Here is a 26,633-nt window from a genome sequence, read left to right as displayed (position 1 = left end):
CAAGGTGACGTGAATTCGGATCGGTACTACAAATCGAAAGTTTAGCAATCCCCTGATATATTGAAGAGCTAACAAAATAAAAACGTTTCTCCATCACTTCCATACCATTGACACGCGATCATGGAGATTGCGACAAAAAACCTTTCTTCCACACCTCAAAATTAAAGGCGAGTCAATTGAGTTATTTATAAGTTAATTTTCCTTGTGTTTATTGTTGAGTGATGAATAGGCATATTTAACTTGGAAAAAAGATTTCTTTCAGAGATTTATTTTTAGAGCCTCTATTATATATCAGACCAATAACGCAACAATTTACATATTGGGTGAACGAAAATAGAAAAAATAATTAAGATCCCTAGGAATGATACTTTGGGCAAAATTTATTAGTATTAAACTATTCGTTCGTTAAAATTTGCCTCAATTTTAAAATCAAAAGGAATTATAAGGGTTACTAGTCTTGTATAATGAGCATCTGAAATCTGAATATTTCCCAATTTCTATGTAGTTTTTTCTCGATTAATTTATATTCAATTTCATTTAAATCCAATTTCCAGTTCATAGGAATAGCATTTAAATGGAATGCGTCAATTTTAGATCCTATTTAAATGTGGAACACAAATATTATAATTTATTCTTTTGGCATGTAGGTGTTTAAATCTAATAATTAGGTTCTGAAATTGCCTAAATTTTATGATTTCGCCATGCTTGCTCCCTGCTGCTTCTAAATCTGTTGGAATATATCAAAAGGTAATTAGGTAATTGACATGGTACGAAGCAATCAAAACAACATTGTACTATTTATTTTATGTAATTGAAATGGAAGGTGTTTAAGTATTTAGAGCACTGAACAGCAATATGTTCGAACACAGTTATGAATAGAAATAAGTTTTTAATAGAATTTAATGTATCCAGGAGTTAAAAACCATATAATGCGCAAAATTATCTATAATTCTTTGACGACTGTTATTTTGTTATTGGTTGGATCAAAACCGGTTAAAATGAAAAATTTTGATCAGTAACTAAGTATAAGTGCGTACAGCTTCCAGTGCTGGTGGGCACACGCTTATTTTCCGCATATTTACAGTCTAGCTGTATTTAAGTTGTAAATAAATTTAAATAAAAGTTGTCACCGAAATTCACTGTAGTGGCACCATGGCTACCGAAATGAGAAATTAGATTTGTAACCGGAGCGTATTTTTTTCGATATCTTGTTTGTGTCGATAATCACATCACATTTTCGAAAAAATCCACCTAATTAAAACAGTTTATGTTGAAATGCATTCCGATTGACGATTTTATTCATTATTCCATGCTGGATAAATGCAATGGAATTACAGCGACTTATGCACGCGTTAAAAATAAGTTCAGCATGTTCTATGTTAAGTATATACTGGAAAATAAGTTAATTTTGGACGATATTTTCTCAATTTACTAAATCTATATCACACTATCGATATTAACTACCGATAAAGGTGTTTAAGTTTTTTTTAATGGATCAAAAATGATTAATTCGTAGGTTTTTTTCTAGATGTTAATGGTTGTTTTTAATAATACCTGTTCATACCTACTATTCTATTCGTATTGTCATTCACACAAACGCGTTAAAAGTAATGTACTTCTACAATGTGTGGTTTCTTTTCAGATGTCTAACGTAGCTACCCAAATTCAATTTAATTTTTATGGAATTAACAATAACCAACCACAATCACATGTAAAGAATATAAAGACAGGAATCATTTCACAAAGTTTCAACAAATTCATTATAAGATTAATACAATTACGTATTTTTTTGTAAATAAACAACGATTAAAAATAACATTTTGAAATGTATTTTTTTTAATTAGTATTTCGGTTAAAGATCAATCGAATGTAAATCTGTTTTCTAATACCCTTATTGATTTTGAATAATATTTTGACACCTTTAATTGAGTTATTATTTATTTTCAATAGATGCTTGTTTTAATCTGATGATGAATAAAATCAAAGAATATGTAATCAATATAATTTTCAATCCGTTTTTCTGAGTCTTCTTTCTTACAGCTTTGCATGTGTACGGTTATCGTTCATTTCATTATGAGGTAATTATATTCAGTCAGTTTCCTTTCTCAAGCTCAACTGGGTCAACCAGATCACACAATTATTAGATCGATTATTAATGTCTCAATTTGAATATTTATTGTAGCATTATTGCACCATGCATTTGAACGACTAGAAAATATTACCTATGAATAATAAAATAACCATTTTAACACACAAACTACTTTGGTATTGACATGTATTTATTTTATATATTTTTTTTTATTTCCCTATGTAACTCTTGTCTTGTATGTAGAATTTTTTGCCATTAAGACTTACATTGACATAAATGTTTGCTTTTTAGAGTAATTGTGGTTTATATTGTAATAAGCAATCCTTTATTTTAGTGAAAGACAATATGATTAAAATATTTGAGTAAAAGAATTAATTTCTTCTTCAAACCAAAACACATCTCTTCATATTGTAAACAAAACCTCAAATATAATTGGGTATTATTTAGTTCGATATCCTGCTTATGAAAAAAAGGCATAGCTGTCACGATTTTTGCTTCTCCCTTATCATCCCTCATTCATTCAACATCTGAATAATACTTCATAGTAATAAGTAAAGCACGATAACATTTCAAATTCATATATAAATATACTCTTCAAGATTTTTATAGTCAAAATTAGGAGTTCAGAAGCATCCAAAAAATTAACACCAGAAGAAACTTCTGTCTTTAACAGATACAATGTACTTTTGTAAGCAATTATTCCCAAAAGTTATGTTCTGACAAGAAACACCCTCCATCCACTGTGTGTTTAAAAAAATTCCTTGATGCAGTTCTTTAAAGTGAAGTACTTTGAAAAATTCACTCAATATATTCTGATGTCAGTCAGCTGTGATGATGTCATAAAAAAACATAGATTCTACTAAGTGTCTTTGTGACTTAGCAACCAATATTCCAATTTTTGGAGAATATCAAGATGTGGTTCATATTCTCACGTTTTGTAAATTCACATAATCTGACAAATGAAAGCATGCATCACCAGTAAAAAACGTCAAATCGAATAGGTCGTCATGCATTGTTTGATCCAACGAATTGTAATATCTCAGTGTCCTTTCATAATCTAGGTACTGCAGTTCCTGAAACACTTGCACCTTTTATGAATATAATCCCCACTTTGGGATAGAAATTAAATGACTAGTGCTAGGCAATACATCCTCTTGTAGAGAAAATGTTCTTAAGGCCGTGCTTGGATTGTCATTTACTACTTGCCTTACATTTTCAACAAATTTCGGGGTTCTTTTGGGTGGTCTCCCATTTCCCAATTTCCCTTGCAAACTGCCAGTTTCAAAAAACAATTTCACAACATAATGCAAAGTGTCGCGAAATTGCGAATCTAGCACAGTAATGTGGGAAAATTTTTCAGGAAACTCTTGAAGCCAGAGTTGAATTTCAAAGGCCCACTCTTAGTTTATAAACTGTTCATTCCGAAAATAAGACTCAACAATTAAGGCTATTTGTCTGGACGTAAACATTATTTTTAGCACTTAGAAAACTCTAAGTAATCAATACACAAATCTGTGGAGTCTTGAATAAGACTAATTTTAATAAAATCCAACAAATAATAAAAGTAAACGTAGCCGTATTTAAATGAGGTTAGGTTTATTCGTTTATATTCGAGATTACATAGAATATATCAGACATACGAAGTCGACGTCAAATAATTCCAAATCCTACTTGACCTTTTTTTTTAATGCACTATATGTATATAGTTGATAACATATCTATAGAATTATTCTATTATTATATGTATATTTTAAATATGTATTTTAATTTCCACTTCCATGATCGGAAATTAAAAAAAAACTAATTCGCTCACATAATTCTTTCGCATCCAAGGTTTCAAGAGCTTGTTGAAAACGGCATTTTTATTGATTATTTGAGAAAAATGTGAATTATCTTGTTTAATGAGGCTTAACGTTTAGACGTGAAAAAAAACCTGATAAAAAATATAGGTTTGGTGTCGTTTGTGACGTGCTTCAGTTTCTTTTATCTAGTGACGCCACATATAACACCACGTTCGCACTAGCAGTTATACACGCACAGATTACTCTATCTCAAAACTCTCAGTTTGTGTAGTCGTAGCTAGGCGGCGCCGGAAAAAATTGCCAAGATATTTTTGTAGAAAGTTTTTACTCGCATTGGTAGAGTATGGTTTTTTTTTTATCAATAAGTTGAGCAACCTCAAAAAATCCAGGCATACATGATAATTTTGCACTAAGATAATTAAGTGAAAATTTAGTTCTTCGATATCGACGAAAACGGGTTAGTGGAGTGGGCTAAAAAAAATTTACCGACAAATTTTTTCTTCACGAAGATAGTGCCGTCCATGACAATTTTATTGATGCAATTTCTCAACAATATTTACATATATATATATATATATATATATATATATATATATGTTAGCAGATATTTGCAAATTGTGGTATTAAAATGTTTATTGAATTTCTGCACTTGAAAAAAAAAATTAAAAACCAGATAATTTGTTTATTGATTTATTTAATTTATTTCAGTACTGGGGACTTAATAGGCTTGCTAGTCCTCTCAGAACTGTAAATGTGGTTTCTCTAATGCCTCAGAAGAAAGGAAAAATGGTGATCACAAGATCCACCATTTAAAATCGTTTTGCTATACCCTCTCTCAAAAACAAACTCTTATTTAAAAGACGTTTACATCAATAGTTTATTTACTGAAATATACTGTGGATTACATATAGTCAACATTTATTCCATTTTTTGTTTACTAGTGTTATTGACTGTTTTAAATGTAATAATAATTTATTGCATTTATATGTATGCAAACCCCTGTTTACGATCAAATACAAAATTAACAATTCGGACCTCTGCCCCAATGGAGCCAAATTGCGGCCAAAAACTGGATCTCTTATCAAATTTATTCGTGTTCTCTATTATTTTGTATGGGAATGACACTTCGCATGAGTAATTGTGTATATTATAGCTTCGACGCTTTATAACTGCCAAATAATTATTCGATTTTATTGATTTATATCTTATTTAATTATAGGCCAATTTTTAACAACACCTAATGATTATTGCATATCGAATGAATCGAAACACTGTGACTTAAAATACAATATTTTTTTAACGTTATAGAAGAATTCACTTATGTTTCATCCGATAAATGCAATGATAGTAATTTTTGGACATTTGCTAAAAATGTAAATACATGATGCAATTCTTAATGAACTGGCCTATAATTAGAAATAAAAATAGCTTTTTTTACATTAAATTTACTTAGCATGAATGCAGCCGTATAAGTTAAGTAGCACGTCAATTTTGTCCAGGAGTTTACGTCTGGACGGTGGTTTCCTTTTTGCTGTACGAGCTCCATCCTAATCCCACGGTCGCGCAAGCCACCCCCAAACAAAATTTATTATTCATGTGTATATGTGTATTACTATTTACAACATTGCAGGGCGATTGATGCGGGGGTTTTGACCGTTTTACAACTGAATACAAAATAAGCGTCTTTAGTTGAGTTCCTGTGAATTAGGCCCCACGAATTTTGAGTCGGCTAATAAACGCAAAAACACGTGTAGGTGCACGACTTCGAAGAACTCAACACCTCTTAGAATTTAAAATGTGAAAAACATCAACAGTAATAAGTCATTAACAGCAACAACAATGTAGCAACAACAATTTTTGGCGCACGCGCGAGGCCCCCATTTCGAGGGGGATGGTTTAAAGCTATGTAAACATGGCTCCTCTAAAGAAGAGGAGTCACAAAAGTCATCCTGTGTGCGTCGCGCGCACTCTTCTTAATTCTTAATATTACAATGTCTGTATGTATATAAGTTATTAAATATTAACAATTATTATTATTATTTTTCTCCATTTTTTCAGGGCCTACCTATCTAGACGTATAATGACAAATATAGATTTATTCTACATAGTGTAGAGGGACTATACGGTATCACCACAAATGGTAATGTGACTGTGCTGTCTGTTGAAGGTATAAGCTTGTGATTTTTACAGTTTCCATAGTAATAAATTTATGAAATGGATATTTGCAATCAAGAAAAACTATTCTTTTGTCGAGGGTATTCTGGGTTGAGGGTAATACCGTATTTTCGTTAGCGAGTTATGAAAAATCCCCGATCGTCATGAAAATGAAATTAAATAGAAAATTAATTTTCTTTAAGAAATAGTTTAAGTTTAGGTTTTATGGGATAAATGGATAAAAACACTTAATCATTTTTGACTAGGGATTCTCTCTATAACTTGAAATATACATCAGCGTTTTCCGAAATAAGTCACTTTCTGAAATTGGTCGAAAACCAAAAACTCTTGCTCCTTAATTAATGTACGCAAGACTTTCGGAAAGCCCTGTTTAGTATACCTACTTCCCTCTAATAATTTCGCCACAATTCTATCTAAGTACATAATATCTTATAATTGTTTGATAAATTCTTTTTGTTTCTTTATGCCAGGGACATATCCGCCCCCTTTACAAAGGTGTTTTTTAGCTCATTCATTATTTCCACCTTCGAAACGATAAGAACTACAAAATCGATTAAATTGGAAAAACATTTGCTATTTTCCAAGATTTTGCAAATAATGCAAAATTGGTGACATTTCGCATTTAGCATGCCAATACCAATTCAGTCTTTTTAAATGCGGGCTAATTGTACTTTTTTAATAAAATCTTGAAAGCCGGCAGCAATTTGGCAACGCCGCTTAAAATGGCATTTAGCAGTCCTCGGATATGGCAACCTTTTTTCCATTCAACCAATCACATCGTTTTGGGGACAACAATAGTGAGCTCACTTAAAAAACACCCTGCATGTTTAAAAAGAGGCCCCTCCAGGTCCCGTAGGCCCTCGGCGCGCCTCTCGATAAACCTATATAACCTATTTTTAAAATTATTAAATGCACCTGATCATAAGAGCCCATTTTTTATGTTAGTTAAAAGTGAGGAATAACGACGAGTTTCTAAGGTCGAAAATAGGACTACAGGCTGTAGGCCAAAGGACCGAGAGCCTTGAGCAATATAATCTAAATAAGGATCAATAAATAGATCAATGACAAGATTAAGATAATAATTGTCCGACGCATACGTATATGAAACTAGATGGTAAGATATTTAGTGTTGAGATTATGGAATTGTTCTTTAGTGTTCAAAATATAGATGATCTCTTCCATTTCCTCGGATTCCGCCGGACATCACAGCACCGTTTCCATTTCCGCTATTTCAGTAGGCGTGGGGCTGCGCGAGACAATTAAAAACGCAGTCGAATTTAATTGATTATACATGGTGAGACTTACCCGTTGAGATCTGCGCAGCTGCCGGCCTCGCTGCGTTCCAGGCTGCGCAATCGCGCTTTCGCTCGCTCTCCCGAGACCACGACGCTAAAAAATAATTTAAGAAATCCATTTTTCAGTCTCAAACGTTCGGGAGCAGCAAGAGAGATTAAAAATTAACGGAAACATTCATGTTTGGAACATCCGCTCCGTCCGGCTCGAGTAAAACGCAGTGTTTTGTCATGCGAGAACACACACAGACATGTACAACATCGACGGTAAAGGTAGGCGTCTACTCCTCAAAGCTCTACTGTAAGTGGGGTACAATAATATGGGAACTAAAATGACTAAAGCAAATCAAATTTCCTTAATTCATACTAACTCGGATGACTTATCAAGTTTGCCAACTGAAACACAATTTCTTAAGAAGTTTTCCTCTAATCTGCCACCCATAAAATTTCACGACCACCTTCGGAATCTTTCAAACTTTCCGACTTTCTACAGCTTACAAATAAACTTTTATCATTGCATTAAAACCTTTCAATCTTTTATTTGCACCCTGCAATGCTGTCGGTTGAAGGTTTGCCTGATTAAAATTTCTTCAGCAGGTTGAAAATCAATATCAGTTCCTTTATTTAAACAAACACACTTTGGGCAGGTTGAAAATTTAACCATAACAGCATTTTTGAGTTTTGATCCAGTTTTTTTTCCATCAGTAAAAGTCGCGGATCTTTCTGAAGCAACCTTTAAAATTTCTACTCTTTGTGGATTAAAATCTCGATCGAACAATGTGATAAGAACTTTAAGTAACATTTCGAAAACCGTTAGACACTGGCATTGGAATTATTAAGAGTGTTTCTGAAACAACGATACAAATGGGTTCCTTTGTACCAGTGTTCTTGGGATACCTCGTACAGCCTCGTAATTTATCAAACAACCATGCAAAACTCCATGCAGGTGTCTGATTGAACACACTATATATACACGTAAGTCTCGGACTTACTCAGGTGACTTGGACGAGCTGAGACAGGACGTGATGCAACTGGTGTTACGACGACGCCTACCCATTCAAGACATATTTATGTAGAAAAATAGAGTAAGAAATGATCATTGATACGAGCAGGCGGATGTTCGATTGGAGCAGGCATCAGGCAAGATGCAAGATATCAGAGTTGATATTTCACGAAACGAGACTTACCGCTTACAAGGGGGAGGCTTAATACCGTGCACCTCCATCTCTTTCTCCAGTTGTTTTACCCGCATCTGGGCCACATCCAGCTCTCGCTTGACCTTCCACAGATGCGTGTCACAGATAGGATCCCGGCACCGGTGGTTCTTTATTATATCCTGGGCCTCGAAGACTGCGCCTAAATTATCGAATAGTCATTTACAGGGTGCCTTTTTTCGATACGTTCACTATTGTTATCCATATATCAAAGGAGCTTTCGAAATGTGGAGTCAATATGCCAGATCCGTATGTAATTTCTGTAACTCTGACAGTTTTAGAAATGACAATAGTGAATACACTTTAAAAAAATACTCTCTAGAAATACGCAATCGTTTAACGTATACGTATAGAAAAACTCACCTCTAAAAGTTAAACTCTTGCCCATCGAGAGGCTGATCAAGGCGCAGCACCCGCCTCTGTCCGTCTTGGCGAGGTGTTTGCGAATGTACTTGAAGTAGAGGTGTTCCAAGAGCAGGAGGAGAGTGGCTATAAGGATACCCGCCATAAGAAGGAGAAATGCGGACAGGAACTGCTCCAAGGCTAACGGGTCTGAGCTTTTGTGTTCCTGCTTGCCGGGCCGGCATACCCCCGTCATCCAGTACCGGCGCAAGCGTTCCAAATCACCGTTTTCCCGAAAGTCAAGCAGACGTTTGTTGAACAACTTGAGGTACCTGGAGTTGCGCGGAAAGGCCAAACCGTAGCCCGTCATGGCGTACCAGGAGCCCACCTAGTGCTCACCAAGGATGAAAAAAACAGAAGTGAACGGCAAACGCGGACGCTAGCTTACGGTTAGTAAACGACAGTCCTCGTCCTGCGACGTTAGATAGTCCAGTACGGTGCCGTCGTAGATAAAAGCGTCCATCTCCCCGGACAATACCGCTCCCACGCCTTTCATCACGGTAGATTTGTTGAAGGTACGCATGTACGAGTGCATGTCTTTAAAGTACTTGGCCAGGGTGGAGTCGGTGTGCGACCAGGGGATGGTGCCGAATTTGATCGAGGGTTTGTGGGAATAGGGGCGGCAAAGCCTGTTGTCATCGATGCCTGCAAACATTCAGCTTTGAAATTCGCCCATTTTTCTCTTCACCATAACCTATGATGGTTTAGTTTAAGTCCTCGAAAATAGCGACTATAAACACAGTTTTCGTTTTATCTCGCCACGCCCCATCATCATAGGGGATCTAAGTTTATACTTACGGTGCTCGTTACATACGACATCTATCTAAGCTGAAAACTGTGTTACTCGAGAATCACATGAAGTGCGATGCGTTGACGAAAAAAATAAATAGATAATAGATTAAAAAGGGCGTGTAACTGCAAACGCCTTGTAGCTAAATTATCAAGCATTCGTAATATAATATATACTATAATAAGTGGAGTTATGAAAGATGGAAAAATAATGGGGCGAATCGGTTTAGTTTACCACCCTAGAAAATCGATCGAGTAGGATTCACTCCTGGAGTGCTCATAGTGCTGGCAGCGTTACGAAACGCCCTACTTTTAGGCTTGTATATGTAATAGAACAATTTTGAAGCGAATCCAAAAATTCAATAATAAATAATTCTATGGATAAAAGAAAGAACATCGTTGATAGATAACCTCAATAATAAATCTTTTCATCGATTTCCTCGATAATAAAAATTTAATGATCGAAAGAAACTTTTCTGAACGTTAAATCACAATGTATATACGTATGAATATCGAAACCAGGACTGTTATGTAACACCACGGAAGCTTGTTTATTAACTTTATCCCAGGAAAATATCTTTTTTTTTTCGCATGACCTGATATACATCTGTATGTTGCATCCATTCCCAAGGTTTATATGTCTCTCGTTTTTTCCTGTCCTAAAGAGATTTTTTTGTTTGCTCCAAGGATAACTTACTGGAAAATTCGAAAAACTCTTCCCGGGTGATCATGAAGGCGGCCAAATTAGCAGTGTAAATAGCAAGGAACACCACTGCAAATAAGGCCCAGACGTTGGTCATAAATCTGGAGGTGAAACCTCTAGGAGAATCCACGTGGACAGCCGCCTGAAACAACACTGCCCACACAAGCCAGTAGGTGCGGAACAGGGAGAAGCGATGCGCGTTTGACGATATACCCTATTTGGCACAATATTAATCCATTAAAAACACACTATTGAACACGAATAATTTTTGAAAGTTGAAAATTTATAGCCAAACCATGAATTAAAGTTGAATATTACAAAGTTATCTTTTTAACGGTGAGAAAACTTACGTTATTAAATGCCAACTTCATGTCGAATCCACTCGGTGAGAGCCATTCAAAAAGAAATATGGTGAAGGTAGACGCGTGGATTGCCACGATTCCGACCAACATCCACGAGGCTGCGTCAAAGGGTTCCAAGAAGGCAGTGGGCGAAATGATCCCCGTTCTTTTGGCCACTACGATTGCAATTCCGGTTTCCATGAAAGGAACACTGAAGTCCACCTAGAATCGATCAATATGTCCAACTTAAGTGCTTAAAAATTGTCAGATCGTTTTTCATTCTGGAAGTTTTTTCGTCATTATCTTCGGTTGCAATTTGGGTTAATTTGCTCTTACACTGATGAAAATCGATTCTGCGAATATCGGATGAAACATGGTGTTTTGAGGCTTATTGACACATATGATCTAATTAGATATATCTTTTTTGCCGTATTATCGCTAATATCAAAAGCAAATTTACCTTTGATTGCGAATCCAATTAAAAGCGTCCCCCAAGGGAATTATTAATTCACGATGAAAGAATCCCTGAGGGCTTCGTTAGTTGCATGAATATAACGAGTCCAAGAACAAATTCAATGCAATTTTTAAGGGCACTCGGCATTATTTTAAAGAAAGGGATGCTAGTGTAGAAGCTCCCCGGGTACGCCTGTGACCAAACCACTTCTCTTTGATTTGGGAAAAGTAATATTATCAATTTTGATCATCTTGTCATTTGCGTTTTCTATGTTTTAATCCCCCTCTGATTATTTCAATTTACCTGCGTTTAAAAGCTTTTATCTGAAGTGTGAACTAAATAAGGAATTCCAAAATAAATAGGAACCAGTCAAGCTTGCGCTAAAACCTGACAAATAGTCGAGAACGTGAAAATTCCGAACCCCGGTAGCAAAAGCAATTTCCCAACGTCTTACAGAAAATTAGCCACATTTTTTCCTTCACTTGGCAAAAAAAAAGGTTTCAATTTTAATAGCGCCGAGGCCGGAATTTGACCTATTGCTTGATCTAATTTTCCAAAAATATCCAGCTTCTTTGCATATAACTCGAGGGGTATGAAGCTGTAAAAATTCTCTAAAGCGAGAGAAAACATCCGAAACAAAAGGAAGGCGCCTTCAGTCGACCATGAGCTTAACTTAATAAAGCTGGGGTAAAAAAAAAGGCTTTTGGGGGTCGTAAATTTTGGAAATTCTTCGCGTACCTCGACAACTAGACTTAAAGGAGTTTCAAGGAAAAGTTAGGGATTTGATAAATAGAAAAGAGAAGTGGACCACGAGCTTAATGCAGGAAATTTCCTTTGCAAAATCATAGATACAAGGAGGAAATGCATTTTTTGTACACTAAATATATTTATAGCCCTTAAAGTTGTTGCATATCAAAGTAACCCGATAAAACTTCTTTAAAGCTTCCCCTATATATATACCCTATATATACTTTGATTTAGTCGCAGCACCAGTCGCATATTGTCTCAAGTTTTCTAAAAACCGTAACTTTGATGCCCTTCATTCTAACGGGAAGCTCTACTGATGAAAAGATATTTTTTTGAAGCGACCAAGTCGAGGAATAAAACATTGTTTGGTTCAGTTTGTCATTTTCCTGATTTCAATTACTTACAAGTTTGATGAAGTTTGGTGTTTAACGGACTTTCAAGATATTTAAATAATACAGAGACCAACTAAAAAACTGGAAAGAAAATGAATTTTCTCTGTTGGTGAACATCATACATTTGAAAAATTGCTCTTTATTTGAACTTTGATTTCTTTTTTCAAAATGTAGAAATGTTTGCGTTCAAGCAGAGTAAAACAAGGTTTGTTACCTTCCTCTACAAGTGTCCTTTAAGACATCTGTAATCCCTCCCCCCCCCTTCCTTCCTCCCTTATCAGGCATACAGCCATAACCATTGTTCCAGAGTCTCGAGTGAGAATTTATGTTGAATACTCTCGCTACAAAGGCCGTTTTCTCGAAACGAATTTTGAATAACTCACAAACTCCATTTTTGGCTTTTCCTTCCTTACTTTGCCAGAGGGGCATCATAAATTCCCGGTCACGGCCCCGCACTAAACCGAATGGTTACAAGAAAATACGCTGACGTCCTGGTGTAATCCGTGGTAGTTTTTTGCTTAAAATGCAACCTAATTTAATTTAAAGCCTGAGGCCAACTTTGTTCGAAACACTCTTAAATTTTCACCGTCGAGCTTAATGGTACATTCAAGTTTTAAACCCAAAAATTTTATTTATTTCACTTTTTTTAGAGTTTCAATTTACCACCAGCACAAGCAAGTGACAAAATAATTTTCGAACTTTTCGTTTTTAACAACAAAAAGAGTAAATCAAGTTGGAATGGAGGTTTGCAAGAAAATATTTTTGTTGCTATTTCACTGGCTTCAGTTGCTTATTGCAGATATCGATCAACAGAATACAATTATGGAGTCTCAAAACAGCACTACAGCAGGTAAGTGAAGAAATTAAACAAGAAAAAAGATATTTGATTTTCAAATGATTGTTCGGCAGGTGTATCGTTCCCTCCGTTTTCACAGTGTCCTTCTCTAACTAAATTTGATTATTTTTGCATTCAAACAAACGCATTTTCAAACCAAATCGCTTTTCTGCTGCATTTCTTCAAATTTTCCGCTGTATTTTATGACTATTTACGTTCACATTTACAGTTGCTCTGTCTGTAATAATCAGTTGCAATCAATGGAATAACTGCAGAGCAGATTTGCAATCTCCAATTTGTAATATCATCAATTCATATTCGTTCTTGGAGGACCTACTTCCGTGTAAACATTAAAAATACGAAACATGAACTGTTTCCCACAAAAAATGAATTTCGTATTCATTTAAATAATTCTTCGTTCTTACTTACAACAGCCTCTCGTTCAGCATTGATGGTGAGAGAAGTAAGCACCATATCAGTTTTCCTATTTACCAACTCGGCGATTAGGCCATTCCACTTGCCATTTTGATTGGTGCCCCATTTTCCATCTTCCACCCTCACTAGTTCATATGTAAAACCCAACTCTTCGGAAAACTTCTGGAGGAGATCGATGCAGAAGCCGGAGCAACATTGGTAATAGCTGCCATTGCGGTGAGCCTCCGACATGTCCATTACCCTGTAATGAAGCATCAGAAGTGTAATGAAACACATTGAATAGTCCACCACCAACGTTCCATGGTTCCAGGTCTGTAAATATAAAACTGGAATTTGCCTCCAAATATCCCTGTGGTCCATGTAGGTACTACCTTATCGTGTTATTAGGGTACTATATCTCTTATTTACATCTGAGAATGATTTTCAAATCATAACAATACAGGTTCAATACTGCAGTACAGTTTGCAATAGCTTTGAGTATGTCGAATTTTGTGCCTACAAATTACGATTTGTCGACAGCATTGATTTTCTGTTATCACTTGAAAAAAAAGGCTGCAGATTCACATCGCATGCTTGTTGAAGCTTACGGTGAACATGCCCTTGGAAAATCACAGTGCTATGAGCGGTTTAAAAAATTCAAAAGTGGCAATTTTGACGTCAATAACGAAGAGCGTGGAAAACCACCGAAAAAGTTTGAAGACGGCGAGTTGCGAGCTTTGTTAGATGAGGACGATACTCAAACGCAACAACAATTAGCGAACCAATTAAATGTGACACGAGAAGCCATTTCCATTCGTTTGAAAGCTATGGGAAAAATTCATAAGATAGGAAAATGGGTTCCACATGAACTCAATGAAAGACAGCGAGAGAATCGAAAAACCACTTGCCAATTGTTGCTCACCAGGTATAACAGAAAGTCATTTCTTCATCGAATTGTGACTGGTGACGAAAAATGGATCTATTTTGAGAATCTCAAACGTAAAAAATCATGGGTAACTCCAGGCGAACCATCAGCATCGCCAGCAAGACCAATCGATATGGACGGAAAACAATGCTCTGTGTGTGGTGGGATCAAAAAGGCGTAATTTATTATGAGCTGCTGAAACCTGGAGAAACAGTTAATACTGAACGTTACCAACAACAAATGATGGACTTGCATCGAGCTTTGCGTGAAAGACGACCAGAATATCAAGAACGGCAACACAAGGTGATATTGCTTCATGATAATGCACCATCACACACTGCAAAACTGGTGAAGGAAACTGTACGGGCTAGGGGGGTTCGATCCCTAACTGGCGCGAGTGACCACCCCTGATGATGTTTTGTTAACTTCGTAATTCGCGAACAATGAAACTCGGGAGTACTCACTAGATTATTTACTGCTTCGATTTATTCAAGCAATACTCAAACACTGGTACTTAACAAGGTAAAGAAATAGCTTCAAAGTTAGAAACAATAGAAATAATGGGGTTTGAAACTCATCGCAGACCGACGCAGGCAACTGTCGCTCTCGAGTCGTTGAGAAGGATCGAAAAAGAATGAAATAGGGTCGTGTTCCCGAATTTTCTTACACTGATAACCCACTACAAGACGCGGACACCGCCAGGTGTCTCCCTAAATCTTGGTGGTACCGTGATTTATTGTTTATGCCTTTCTTCACTCAACGTGTTGCTTAAAACAGACAAAAATTATCGCTTTTATGGTCGTAAATAAAGTCCCCATTTGCGGACTGCGAATACTGATGGTGATAGATTTCACAGCAACATTCCCAATCAAGGGCCATGTATGCCATGTCTAATCGGTGTTGAAAACAAGAAGACAGTGTGACCACTTGGGCGTAACGTTAGGCAAGCGAAATCACTAAGTACCACTAACTATAACAATGAACTTAACAGAAACGATTGGGACGTTTCATTGGGAAGTACTATCGCATGCGGCTTATTCGCCCGACTTAGCACCGTCCGATTATCACTTATTTACATCGATGGGACACGCTCTTGCAGAACAGCACTTCACCTCTTACGAAACAGTTCAAAAATGGCTCGATGAACGGTTTGCCTCAAAAGAACAACAGTTCTTTTGGCGTGGCATCCACAAATTGCCAGAGAGATGGGAAAAATGTATGTGTAACGATGGGAAATATTTCGAATAAAATATTTTTTATAATTATTGCGCAGCTAAGTTATAATTTTTATCAAAAGATTCCGGTTTCACATTTACAGACCTGGTAAACCATCCGGGAGAGTCGCGAATGTGCAAATTTAAAACGTGCGCAAGAGTGATGCGAACGGCATTGTGCACAGTTATGAACTTTATTTTAAGTTTGTCAGTAGTTTTTCACTTGAGATTTGAACTCAAACGAAGGTATTCCACTTTTATTCGAGGGCGGAATTGTACGGGCGTTTTATTTGAGGCAAAACAAATTTATTTTCAAGAAGTTTCCCTTTTGCGAGATAACATTTTGAACCATAAATAACGTCGACGCACACACCATCCTGCATTATTTCCTTTTTTTCGTTTATTTAATTTCACTCACATCAAATAATCTTTCGATCCTTTTTTGTGTAAGAAAATTAGACGGCTCATGTATTCCTCCAAATTCAGGTTTTCCCCCAGAAAAATCATAATACAAGTTTAGGAAACAGCCGGGAAGACCCTCCCGTTTGTGAATTCCCCACTTAATCCATAAAACATGTGCCCCGACACGTCAGGCATGTACACAATATGAAACACGACCGTTGTGGTGTGAATGTAAAAGAGTTTAATTCGAACAAACCGGAACGTTTCACAACTAAAAGAGTGAAACGCGTTGCCCGGAAACATGATTTTACATGAGTAAAAGTACAGTGTAAAATAACTCATCTCATCGATAAATGGCGATACACTGTTCCGTCGTCTGAACATTAACATGTTCGTTTTATTTTAATGTATTATATATTTTATTATAGGACGTCGTCAAGCATACCCGCTTGCTTTATCATACAGACACGGCCGTTGTCTAGTTCTGCACCTCATAGAGAGTGTTCGAATAGAACAACTTCCGCACAAGTTGGGAGAAACTCACTCTTTGGTTCCTTGCCGGAAGCACAGAACTTATTACGCATAGATTTTTTCGACTTGCTCAGGTTTTGATGCCACCGTAGGTAGCATCACTCGTAATTCAATCTGCAGAATTTATTCATGTTAAAGGTAGCCTAGATAAGACGAAACCCGTCCGTCAAAAAGATGAATTAACAAAATTGTAATACACAAAATTTGTATATTTGATATATCACATGAGGAGGATATTCCTAACACGTGTTTTATAGCTTCTTTCCAGAAACTTTTGTCAGGAATTCATAAACCCGAGGGTGACAGCTGTGTTACGTTCCGGGAACGTGGGATACGCTCATTGAGCCTCGTTAGCTATTCGGGCCATCCACCTCCGAACTTTAGAACCAAAAATTCAAATGGGAATTCGCCCGTGAGGATTTCGAGGTTCAGCATCGGTTTCTGGTACTTTAAATTCCCAGAATTTGGGAAATCTTTGTAGTCCGCAAAAGAGCAGGAGAACGATTTTCATAAAGAAAGTTTTTTTCCTCGAAGGAGCTGAAGATTACGGTTTAGTAAGGTTTGTGATAATTTTCAGGTGCAAAATGTTGACAAAGCGCAAAAATTTTACTAAAGCCCTGAAAAGTGTTGAGCTTTGAGTTTGCAACTTTTATTGCTTCGAAAGTTCAACATCGGATTTGCCGAGAGGCTGAAAAGGAAAGAAAATATCGTGAAATGAAGACCTAATTCGGTTAATTCCCGAAAGGATCTAATTAAAATGCATCTACACGAATAATTCCTGTGATTGGAGTTTTGTCGGTCTTCCATCGAATCTAATTTTCTAAAACAGACATCCGCTTTCGGGGTACAAAAGATTTGGGCTTTTAAAACTGCATTCCTCGTGTAAAAGCAAACACGAGGCATGCGTATATAACATAAACGCCCATTTCCTCATTCCACTTTGTGTTGAAGCCCGAGAAATATAAATTTTCTCTACATTAAACGAAATCTTGATACGCGGTTTCACTGAACACAAGGCGATGATAAATGGTTTCAGTTTTCCCTCCGAAACAGTTAGTCACAAAATTCGTGGCTATTTTGGGGTGACTTTTGAACCGCATGTTTAAAGTCCCCCAAAAATGCCAAATTTATTCTTGTTTCATCGATTTTATAATTCTATCAAATGGAGACTAACGCCAAACGACACGAAAAATCAACTTCTACTTTCAAATCACCACATCAAAGACAGCTCACCAACGATAATGACAGGCGGACACACGACTAAACCAAGGAACGACGTGAAGTATTTGGGAATAACAATAGGCAATAAACTAAAATTTACGAAACACGTACGAAGTATTCGACTAGAAATCATAAAAAGGGCCAAACACTTCCGAACACTGACATACAAAAACAAAGGGATTAGTATGGAAACCGCCATAAAAATATACAAAACCATATGCAGACCACTATTGGACTATGAGCACGTACTGAGGGCAAATGCAACTGAAAAAACAAGCAAACACACACAGACTACAGAACAAATTGCACTAAGACTAATCACAAAACTAAGACACCCCGAAAACCCGTTACACAACCCACCTAACCAACTACTGTATGAACACACAAACATGATAAGAATAACAGAAAGACTACGACAACTACAGAACAGATGGAAAAAGAACACCAACAACTCAACTATACTGAGTCCACTTTGCTTAACAAGACAGACAAGATAATCCCGCCTCCTTTTCCATTCGAACACCCTTTGGGGGCACTTCCAGATGTAATGTGATAGTATTTAGTCACCAAAAGTTTACCATTGTACCACAGGCATAAAGACCTAACAGGTCGATAGCCTATTTCCGAGGAAATAAAGATGGTTTATATATATATATAATTCTATCCGATCACATCTGTGATAAAAATTCTAGTAGGCATTACGGTAAGTTTGATTAGATGGTACCTACTAGTTTCCCGTGACAATATAAAGCTATTTTAAATCTGTATTATTATTTCTTCCCATAATATCCAATTAACCCGGATAAATGGTCGACCGCAAATGTGTATATAGGATGTCCTAGGAATGACTGTATAACGCTTGACCGAAAATGACTAAAACAAAAATTAGGAGGTCTCGAGAACTTACCTATACCCCCTGTATGGATTTTTTTTTTAATTTAATTACTTGTAGAGATACAATCTGTCATAATAAAGGTAAAAATAAATTGGACATTCAATATCTATGCTGGCAATTACAGATTATTGTACTAAGTGGTGTAGTAAAAGGACCAACATTTCAGTCCCTTACTTGGTTGAATCTATGTGGCAAATCTGGAGGGTTGAATCTCTTCAACCTGGTTGTATATGTCGTTGTGTCCAGTAGATTTATGGCTAAGTGATTTGGGTGGTGATCTAATCTTCACATGTAGTTATTTGAGTAGTTCTCTATTTCTTCTCGGACTGTTTTGATTGAGAGGTCGGAGTGAATTGTATTGTTGCTAACATACCATGGTGCATTAACAAGCATCCGTAACTTCTTAGATTGAAAACGTTGTAAAATTTCGATATTAGAGTTGCTGGCGGTTCCCCATAGCTGGATACCATAGGTCCACACGGACTTGATGATGGTTTTATAAATTAGCACTTTGTTCTCTAGTGATACTTGAGAGCGGTATCCCAGTAGCCGGTTAAGTTTTTTTTTTTAATTTAGTTGAGTTCTTTTGGTCTTGATGTGCTTCTTCCAGGTTAGCCTCCTTTCGAGGTGCGTTCCTAGGTATTTCGCTGATTCTGCCTGGGGAATTTCCACGTTGTTTATCTTCACTGGCGGGCAGGTATTTCTTCTTAAGCTGAAGGTGATGTGGGTGAACTTGTTTTCATTAATCTTTATCTTCCACTTAGTTAGCCAGAATTCTAGTTGTGAAAGATAGTCTTGTGTGAGGTCAATAGCAGTTTGCGGGTCAGGACTGCTAACCAGAAACGCAGTATCGTCTGCAAATGTTGATAACATACCATGTTGGCTGTGTACTGTATCTGCTGTATATAGGGTGTACAAGAATGGACCCAGGACTGAACCTTAGGGAACCCCTGCATGTAGGTCATATAAGGTCGACCAGGCGTCTTCGACTTGGACATAAAATTTGCGATTATTCAAGTAGGTGTTAAGTATGTTAAAGTATTTTGGTATGGATTTCTTGATCTTGTATACCAGGCCCTTGTGCCACACTTTATCAAATGCCTGCTTAAGATCTAAAAAGATATCTGAGCAATATTCCTTATTTTGAAGTGCCTCGTAAATTTTGTGTGTCACTCTATGGACTTGTTCTTTGGTTGCCCTGTATGGATGACTTTACCTTTTTTCTCTGCCACAAGCTGATTTTATTTGAAAACTTTTTTATTTCTCGGAAAATTTTCGCTACGCAAATTGTATCTCTACAAACAATTACATATTGCAATATATTGCGATTTATCATTGTTGCGAAAACAATGATAAAAAAATCGTGTTTTGCATTCCGACGATAAATAAATAAAAAGTTAGTAAATACACGGGATATACCGATAATGTTTACTATGATTGTTGTTGTCGGAGTTGAGTTTGTTGAAAATACAATGATTTTTAGTCTTTTAAAATGGAACACTACACTTTCACTGAAACGGTCGACATGTTTTTAGTATATGGTTTAAATCAGGGCAATGGACGTGTGAGCGTCACAGTCTATCATAGCGAGTATTCACATCGCAAAATTGCGAACTATCAAACTTTCACAAGTATTGAAAAAATCTAGGGAAAGGGATAGTTTTAATCCACATCATGTTAATCGACGATGCCAATGCCAAAAACCGCCAAAAATTGAGAAGAACCAAATATGGTGCCATCCCGATTGATTGATACAATGTGTATGAAAGTACCAAAAAAGTCATTCCCAATGGAGGTTTTAATAATTTTCAATGCAAAAATAAGTGGCAACAAAGCCTTCAGGAGGTCCACCAGGAGCCGGAATTATGATTACATATCTACAATAAGTATTGAAATGGTTCCCTGCATCAGGCAGAAACGTGGTTATTAATAAAAATTATAAATTGTGGACAATTTAGTAAAATTTTTTTTTTCGTTTAAGCGAAATATTTACAAGAGACCAAAAAGTTTCAAAATAAAATCAGTTTATGGCAAAGGGAAAAAATTCAAATAATTCGTACAAGAGGTAACAAAATTGCATGCTTTTATTTACGAACCACGCACCATTTTCAATATTATCACACGTTAAAAAAATATTTCGTTCACGTTAAAACACGCTCATTTTTGTACTGACTCTTGCTTTTAAAATTTGTGAAAATCGATGAAATCGTTTAGTAATTATTTCGAAAAAACGATATTAATTTGAAAATTTTGAAGCTCTTCAACAGCAAAACGAAGCCACATTGGATATAGGCAACTTTGCTGAGAGCCCCTCATTTTTGATTCATGGATTTTCGGTCAAGTCACTTCAGGGACATGATATGTACTAGAAATCGTGAGCCTCGAATTTACGATGTCCCGTACACAACTTTAAAACAAAACGTTGTCAAATGGAGAGGTGTCGTTTCATCAAAGATTAACACCTTCAACTTTGTCGGAACTTTAAGAGCAGAGATATAATATGAAATGATAAGTTTGCGCCCATTGCCGGAAGCCCCTCGGATTTATGTATTTGAATCCTTTGAAATATTGAATTTTGAATCGTTGGGGAAGTTTTTAGTTGTATAAAGATGGTGTGGAGAAGGAACCAACTAACTCTTAAGCGATCTGTCTAAAAATAGACACAGAAAAAATAGATAAAATAATAATAAGTCGATAAAACTACTTGTAACCTTAAGCTGAAATAAAAATCTTAACTAACTCCTTCGGGACCACTCTCAATAGTATCAGTTAAATTCCAAATTGAAAAAAAAATCCTCACTCGTGGGGCAATTTATATTTTTAATTAGGCAAGAAGCTATTCATCTTCCAACTTAACGTAGCTGCTACCTCTCTCTTAAATTAAACTCAAATTAGCCCTAAGGCGAGGTGTTTCGGAATGAACGTTGCCTTTTTCGCGAACTTTCTATCTTAAAAGCTCCATTCGTCAACGTTGTAGAACTGTGAACCAAAAAGTACTCACACACAACTGACCTGGATATGTACCAAGCATTTGCGTGTAACAATAAAAGCGCACGGTAGTATTGGAAAAAGCCAGGATTATTCCAGAACCATACGGGAAGTTTTTTAATCATTCTGATAAGTATTTATTGCAGGTAAAGGCTTAAGATTGAATTGCACACCAAACATAACGATCGACACTAAAACTGAAAATAAATCTCGATTTGCCGCGCGATCTTCGCCTCTTAACTGATTTATGTGTTCTCTGGCATGTTTGGCAACTATGCAAGAAATTGATCAGTCTCTCTTAACCTGAGCCCAGTCCTAGCTTCAAGCATCTCAGTGACGTAAACTCTCGTCTCGTATGTCTTATCCCAGAAATTAAAATTTATAATTTTTCTGATGATGTTGAATTTGACTTTGATACGCGAGTCAAAGTAAATATATGGAACAAGTGCGTGAAAAAATTATGTTTAAAAGCTTATATATCAGTTTTGGTCATCAACTTGACCTAAGGCTCCATTCCGACTTCTGATAAAGGCAAAAAGGTTCTATGTGCGTCTCATTATTGGGAAGGTAATCTATTTACGAAACGAAGGACCGGGAAATGAAATATTTATGAGCCCCAAAGACTAAACGTTCATGTACATAATTGTTGAGTTCGTATTGAGTTGTTGTTTCAGTGATTGTAAATTGTTCCGAATATAAAATGACGCGTGGATAAGTCAAGCGGACAAGCTGATGGAATTAGAAATTCTAATTTTCCCGATGCAAATGATACACTATGTATTCGAACGAATTATTTGCTTACTTAATTGCCGTAATTACTCGATATTGAAAGAACTTTTTAGGAAGACGATCACCGTAAAAACCATAAAAGCAATAGAGGAGATTTATATGTATGGATTTAACTAAGAAATTCTGCAACATGCAGTGAATTTATCCAGTAGTCAAAGCGCAAAATCCTAAACTTTCCGGACATATTTCCCTTTTCCAACGAATACAACTTTCTGAGAGGCAAGTGCTTGTTATTCTCGGTAACACCTACGTTAACTTCCCGCTGGAAACTTTAGCCTAAAATAACTTCCTTGAACCCTTACGAGCTGTAGCAAATAAGTCGCCTAGACGGGAGACAAGCGAATTATCCCACAAAAAAAATATTATCAACTATTTGCACATTGTCGGAAAATAAACAATAATTTAGGAAGAATTATGATCTGTGATTGCATAGTAAACGAAGTAAAATTTTTCTCAGAATTAAACTGACTAAGATAATAAACAGGAAGATCGTAAAGAGGTAATTTGCTTGCTAATTAAAGGAGATGATGCTTTTCATCTTTTAAGCTTCTAGGAAATGGGTTAATTGGCTGCTAGATAGTAGTTACAGTACTTTAACTGAAATTCTAAACTAGTTTCAGTCACTGTCAAGATCGATTTGTAGACTTGGAGAGACACTTTAGTAGTTGTCAGTTTTAATCTTTTTTTCGAACGGAATCCCTGGATTCTTCCTTCGTTTCTGTGCCCAATATTGAAGGCGGTCCTCGAATTTTTCGAATAAAACCTTTTTATATATAGCAAACATCTTGAGTAATTGCGATATACCATAGAATGCCATTATACCGGCGAAAACATTAATTTTCCAGACGTCTGGCCAACTTTAAACTGGCATGCCAAACGCAGGGAATTTCATGTTGTGGGTTTCGCAGCCCCTGCATGTGACTCATACGTTTTGTCTGTGTCATTTTTTGTTTGCCTGTGCAGCCAAACCTTCCTCGCAGTGCGATTTTTCGTTGAATTATCTACTTACTCTGTGATGGCTTCGTCGCTAGCCACTCTGCATAACACGCCCCTGTCCATGGAGCACTTGCCGGTAACAGGATCGGGGGGTGCCAGTTTAATATAGGGGGGCTCCTCCAAGAAGGTGATTTTCAAATGGAATTTTTCGGGCACCCCCTGAGGAGGCGAATGACTATTGCCAGGCCACACGATGTCTTTTATATCTAGACCTTCCTTCTGCCACGATTTCCATACCCCGATCTGCAAAACAACATGTTTCTTCCTGTTATACAGAGCGTTTCAGAATAGTATGTAATAAATTGAAAGAGTGATTCTATGAGTGATTTTGAGAAAAAAGTTTATGTGAACCCAAATCCGTTTTCATTCTTTCTGTTTGAGATGTGTTAAAATTGGCGATATTTTTTATTTTTTTAATAAGTCCGGACCTGCATTAAATATTTTTATCGAACTCGGTGAGCGTAAGTTAGGTGTAGAAACACATCTTTTAAGAGAAAAACGAATTTTTAAATGCAAACAGTGGCGCCCTCAACGCCATGACCCCAATAATTTCTTGTGAAAAATACGTTACGTTGCTGTTTTTTCAAAAAATAAAAATCGTTTTTTTAATTTTTGCTCTTTTTGTTAAAAAAATGGTCACTTAAATTTTTTTCGTATCAAACTTTCAATAATTCTGTGTATACGTTATCGAAGTTAGATTAAAAGTTATTAAGTTCGATGTGTAACCAAACGCAAGCGGGGGTTGACGTGAACCAATGAAAGACTCCTCCAGGGCGATCACGAACGATTAACCGATTAGGCGGAATTGAATCCCGTTTAATAGAGCGCGGTAAGCGACTTACTTGAGTAAGCTTGCACCCGGTGTAAGTCGTGGAGCTCATTAATTGCCGCAGCCATCGCGTGCTAAGATTTATGTTACGTACATGAGCCTCAGGAAACTCCAATTTCTTCAATAAAATTAAGAAAGAGAGAGAGAGAGAGAGAAAGAGAGAGCAAAAAAAGAGAGCGAAAAAGAGAGAGAGAGAAAGAGAGAGAGAGAGAAAGAAAGAGGCATTTGTTGGTATCACTCCATTTATTTCTGAATTAAATACACCAATTAGGCGCAGCTTTCCAAATAATAAATCTCGGTTTGACTGATTGACACTACGCCTTGCTGCATTTTTTTTATAATGAAATTCAAGTGACTCTACCCTAAACTTCGTGGTACCTTTAAGTTTGATGGTGTTTTGGTTCCCCTAGAAAATGCTAATTTAAAGGCCGGTTGTAGTTCTCGGAAAGTTTCCACAGGACTAAAGTCCATAGGTACCGTACATTTAAAAAAAAATCCGGTAAAGTAGACTTTGGAATTATTTGACACCGGGTTCGTATGTCTAGAATGAATCTAAGCGTTTACCTTAATTATTCGTTGGATTTTATTAAAAATTGTTTTTTCGAGGCTCCACAGACTTTTACGTTAGGTAACGGAGAGTTCATAAGCGGAGAATAAGTCTTTGAAATTCAACTCTGTCATTTCAGCATTTATTGTAACCGGCGTAAGTAAATAAATATTGATTAAATTTATTTATGTTGCATTTTTTCTTGACGGCTAGTAAAGATATAAATTAAATGTGAGGTTAGGTTATCAAGGACATACGGGCTCGGTATCAAATAACTCCAAAGTTTTCTTCATCAGAATTATTTTTAAAGTGCACGGTATATTAGGAATTCAGATAAAAGTTCAAATGGTTGATTTATTTTTACCGGATTCGGAAAAGTCGAAATATGTCAACCCCTTTAACATTGTACACTAGGACAGGATTGAATACTTTCAGCAAAACTGGTTACAACCGGCTGGTAATAAACGGGTTTTATACGACGGATACAGATTTTTTTCTACCTTAACTTGATTTGGGGCATTAACATTAGAACCCTACTTTGAAAGAATTAATCGACTCAAAAGTTCGCATGAAGAGGGAAAAGGAGAAAAGTTCCTTAAAGAGTATAGAATGGAAGTAGACAGAGGGACTCTGGAAAGACAGAGGAAATTATGTATTGAAAAGTGCTGACAAAGTGTAATGAGATTCTAAGAGATCACTGACTTGATTAAGTTAGAACCGGAGAGATTTGAAAGCTGAAGTAATTTCAGATAATTTTAAGCGCCAAGAATCTTGTTATCTATACCGAATATCGGAGAGCGGTCTACCTCCAGACACCCATTTCGCTCGTAGTCAATAAATTTAAATTTAAGTTCCTTGAACTTCCTCATGCGCTGGATGAAAATGTGTTTTCTTAGTCTTGGTTCTCGGATGAATAATTCACTAACTTGATATAAAGTTTATTCAAAACGGCTCATTTTCAGGCCGTTGGACCGTGTTCCATTCGGACATTTTCCTGATGCTAAAATCCTAATATTGCTGAAAATTGCTTTTCGGTACTTTAAAATGTGTTCCTGCACGATGACAACGGCAGCGTTGCCGAGTTTCGAACAGCACAAACTACGTCACGTTTCCAAGGCGTTTCACCTTGAGCTCTTCAAATCCCTCCATATTTCTATAAAGCGCCCTTTATTAGATTTCGTTCTATACATATAGGGTATAGGATTTCAAGAGTCGGCGTAGAATTCGAATTTCGAGAACAGAATAGCGACTTTTCTTATACTTTTGAGATTTCCGTGGGGGCCGATTCAGTTATTCGGTTAGTTATTTGAATCGTTCGAATAACCAACGGTTACTCAATTTTGTTCGAACATTAGTCACATTTAGATACTTATCCGAATAGTTGCCAATAGTTAAACTATTCTAATATAAGACATATTTAGATAGTTTGATTCATCAAGTTAATGAGTTACAGTAAATTCGAATCGCAAGGGGAATTTATCGAATAATTCAAATGCGAATCTCAATCTTCGTTACTACCTCCCTATATGCGCATGGCATGGCATGGCAATGTTAAAACAACTGGAAAATATCATATTTAGGAGTTTTGTCGGTTCAGAGCGTGCTCGAATTAACTCAAAGCCTTTAAGATGACGAACGTGTAATACA

The 26,633-nt window shown here is 36.4% G+C and overlaps 1 protein-coding gene across 18 annotated transcripts in view; it reads right to left on the bottom strand.

Annotated features, from left to right (window-relative positions):
- Positions 1–4,740: 4,740 nt before the first annotated feature.
- The window catches only part of Nmdar2 (NMDA receptor 2), a 51,310-nt gene continuing 29,417 nt past the window's right edge, over positions 4,741–26,633 (bottom strand). For 17 of the 18 annotated variants that reach the window (XM_066285394.1, XM_066285396.1, XM_066285397.1 and 14 more), the window contains 10 exons: positions 23,624–23,853; positions 13,665–13,911; positions 10,817–11,029; positions 10,461–10,680; positions 9,363–9,619; positions 8,936–9,302; positions 8,546–8,714; positions 8,351–8,407; positions 7,372–7,455; positions 4,741–7,312 (listed from right to left, as the gene is read on the bottom strand). In XM_066285394.1, the coding sequence (XP_066141491.1) occupies positions 7,270–7,312; positions 7,372–7,455; positions 8,351–8,407; positions 8,546–8,714; positions 8,936–9,302; positions 9,363–9,619; positions 10,461–10,680; positions 10,817–11,029; positions 13,665–13,911; positions 23,624–23,853 (1,887 nt within the window). In that variant the 3' untranslated portion in view covers positions 4,741–7,269. The remainder of the gene's footprint in view (positions 7,313–7,371; positions 7,456–8,350; positions 8,408–8,545; positions 8,715–8,935; positions 9,303–9,362; positions 9,620–10,460; positions 10,681–10,816; positions 11,030–13,664; positions 13,912–23,623; positions 23,854–26,633) is intronic. The other variant, XM_066285409.1, reaches the window with a different exon arrangement.

Source organism: Euwallacea fornicatus, chromosome 8 (assembly GCF_040115645.1).
Source record: "Euwallacea fornicatus isolate EFF26 chromosome 8, ASM4011564v1, whole genome shotgun sequence".
Taxonomy (NCBI): Eukaryota; Metazoa; Arthropoda; class Insecta; order Coleoptera; family Curculionidae; genus Euwallacea; species Euwallacea fornicatus.
The sequence above is the reverse complement of the archived record's forward strand: the minus strand, read 5'-3'. Positions and strand labels throughout refer to the sequence as shown.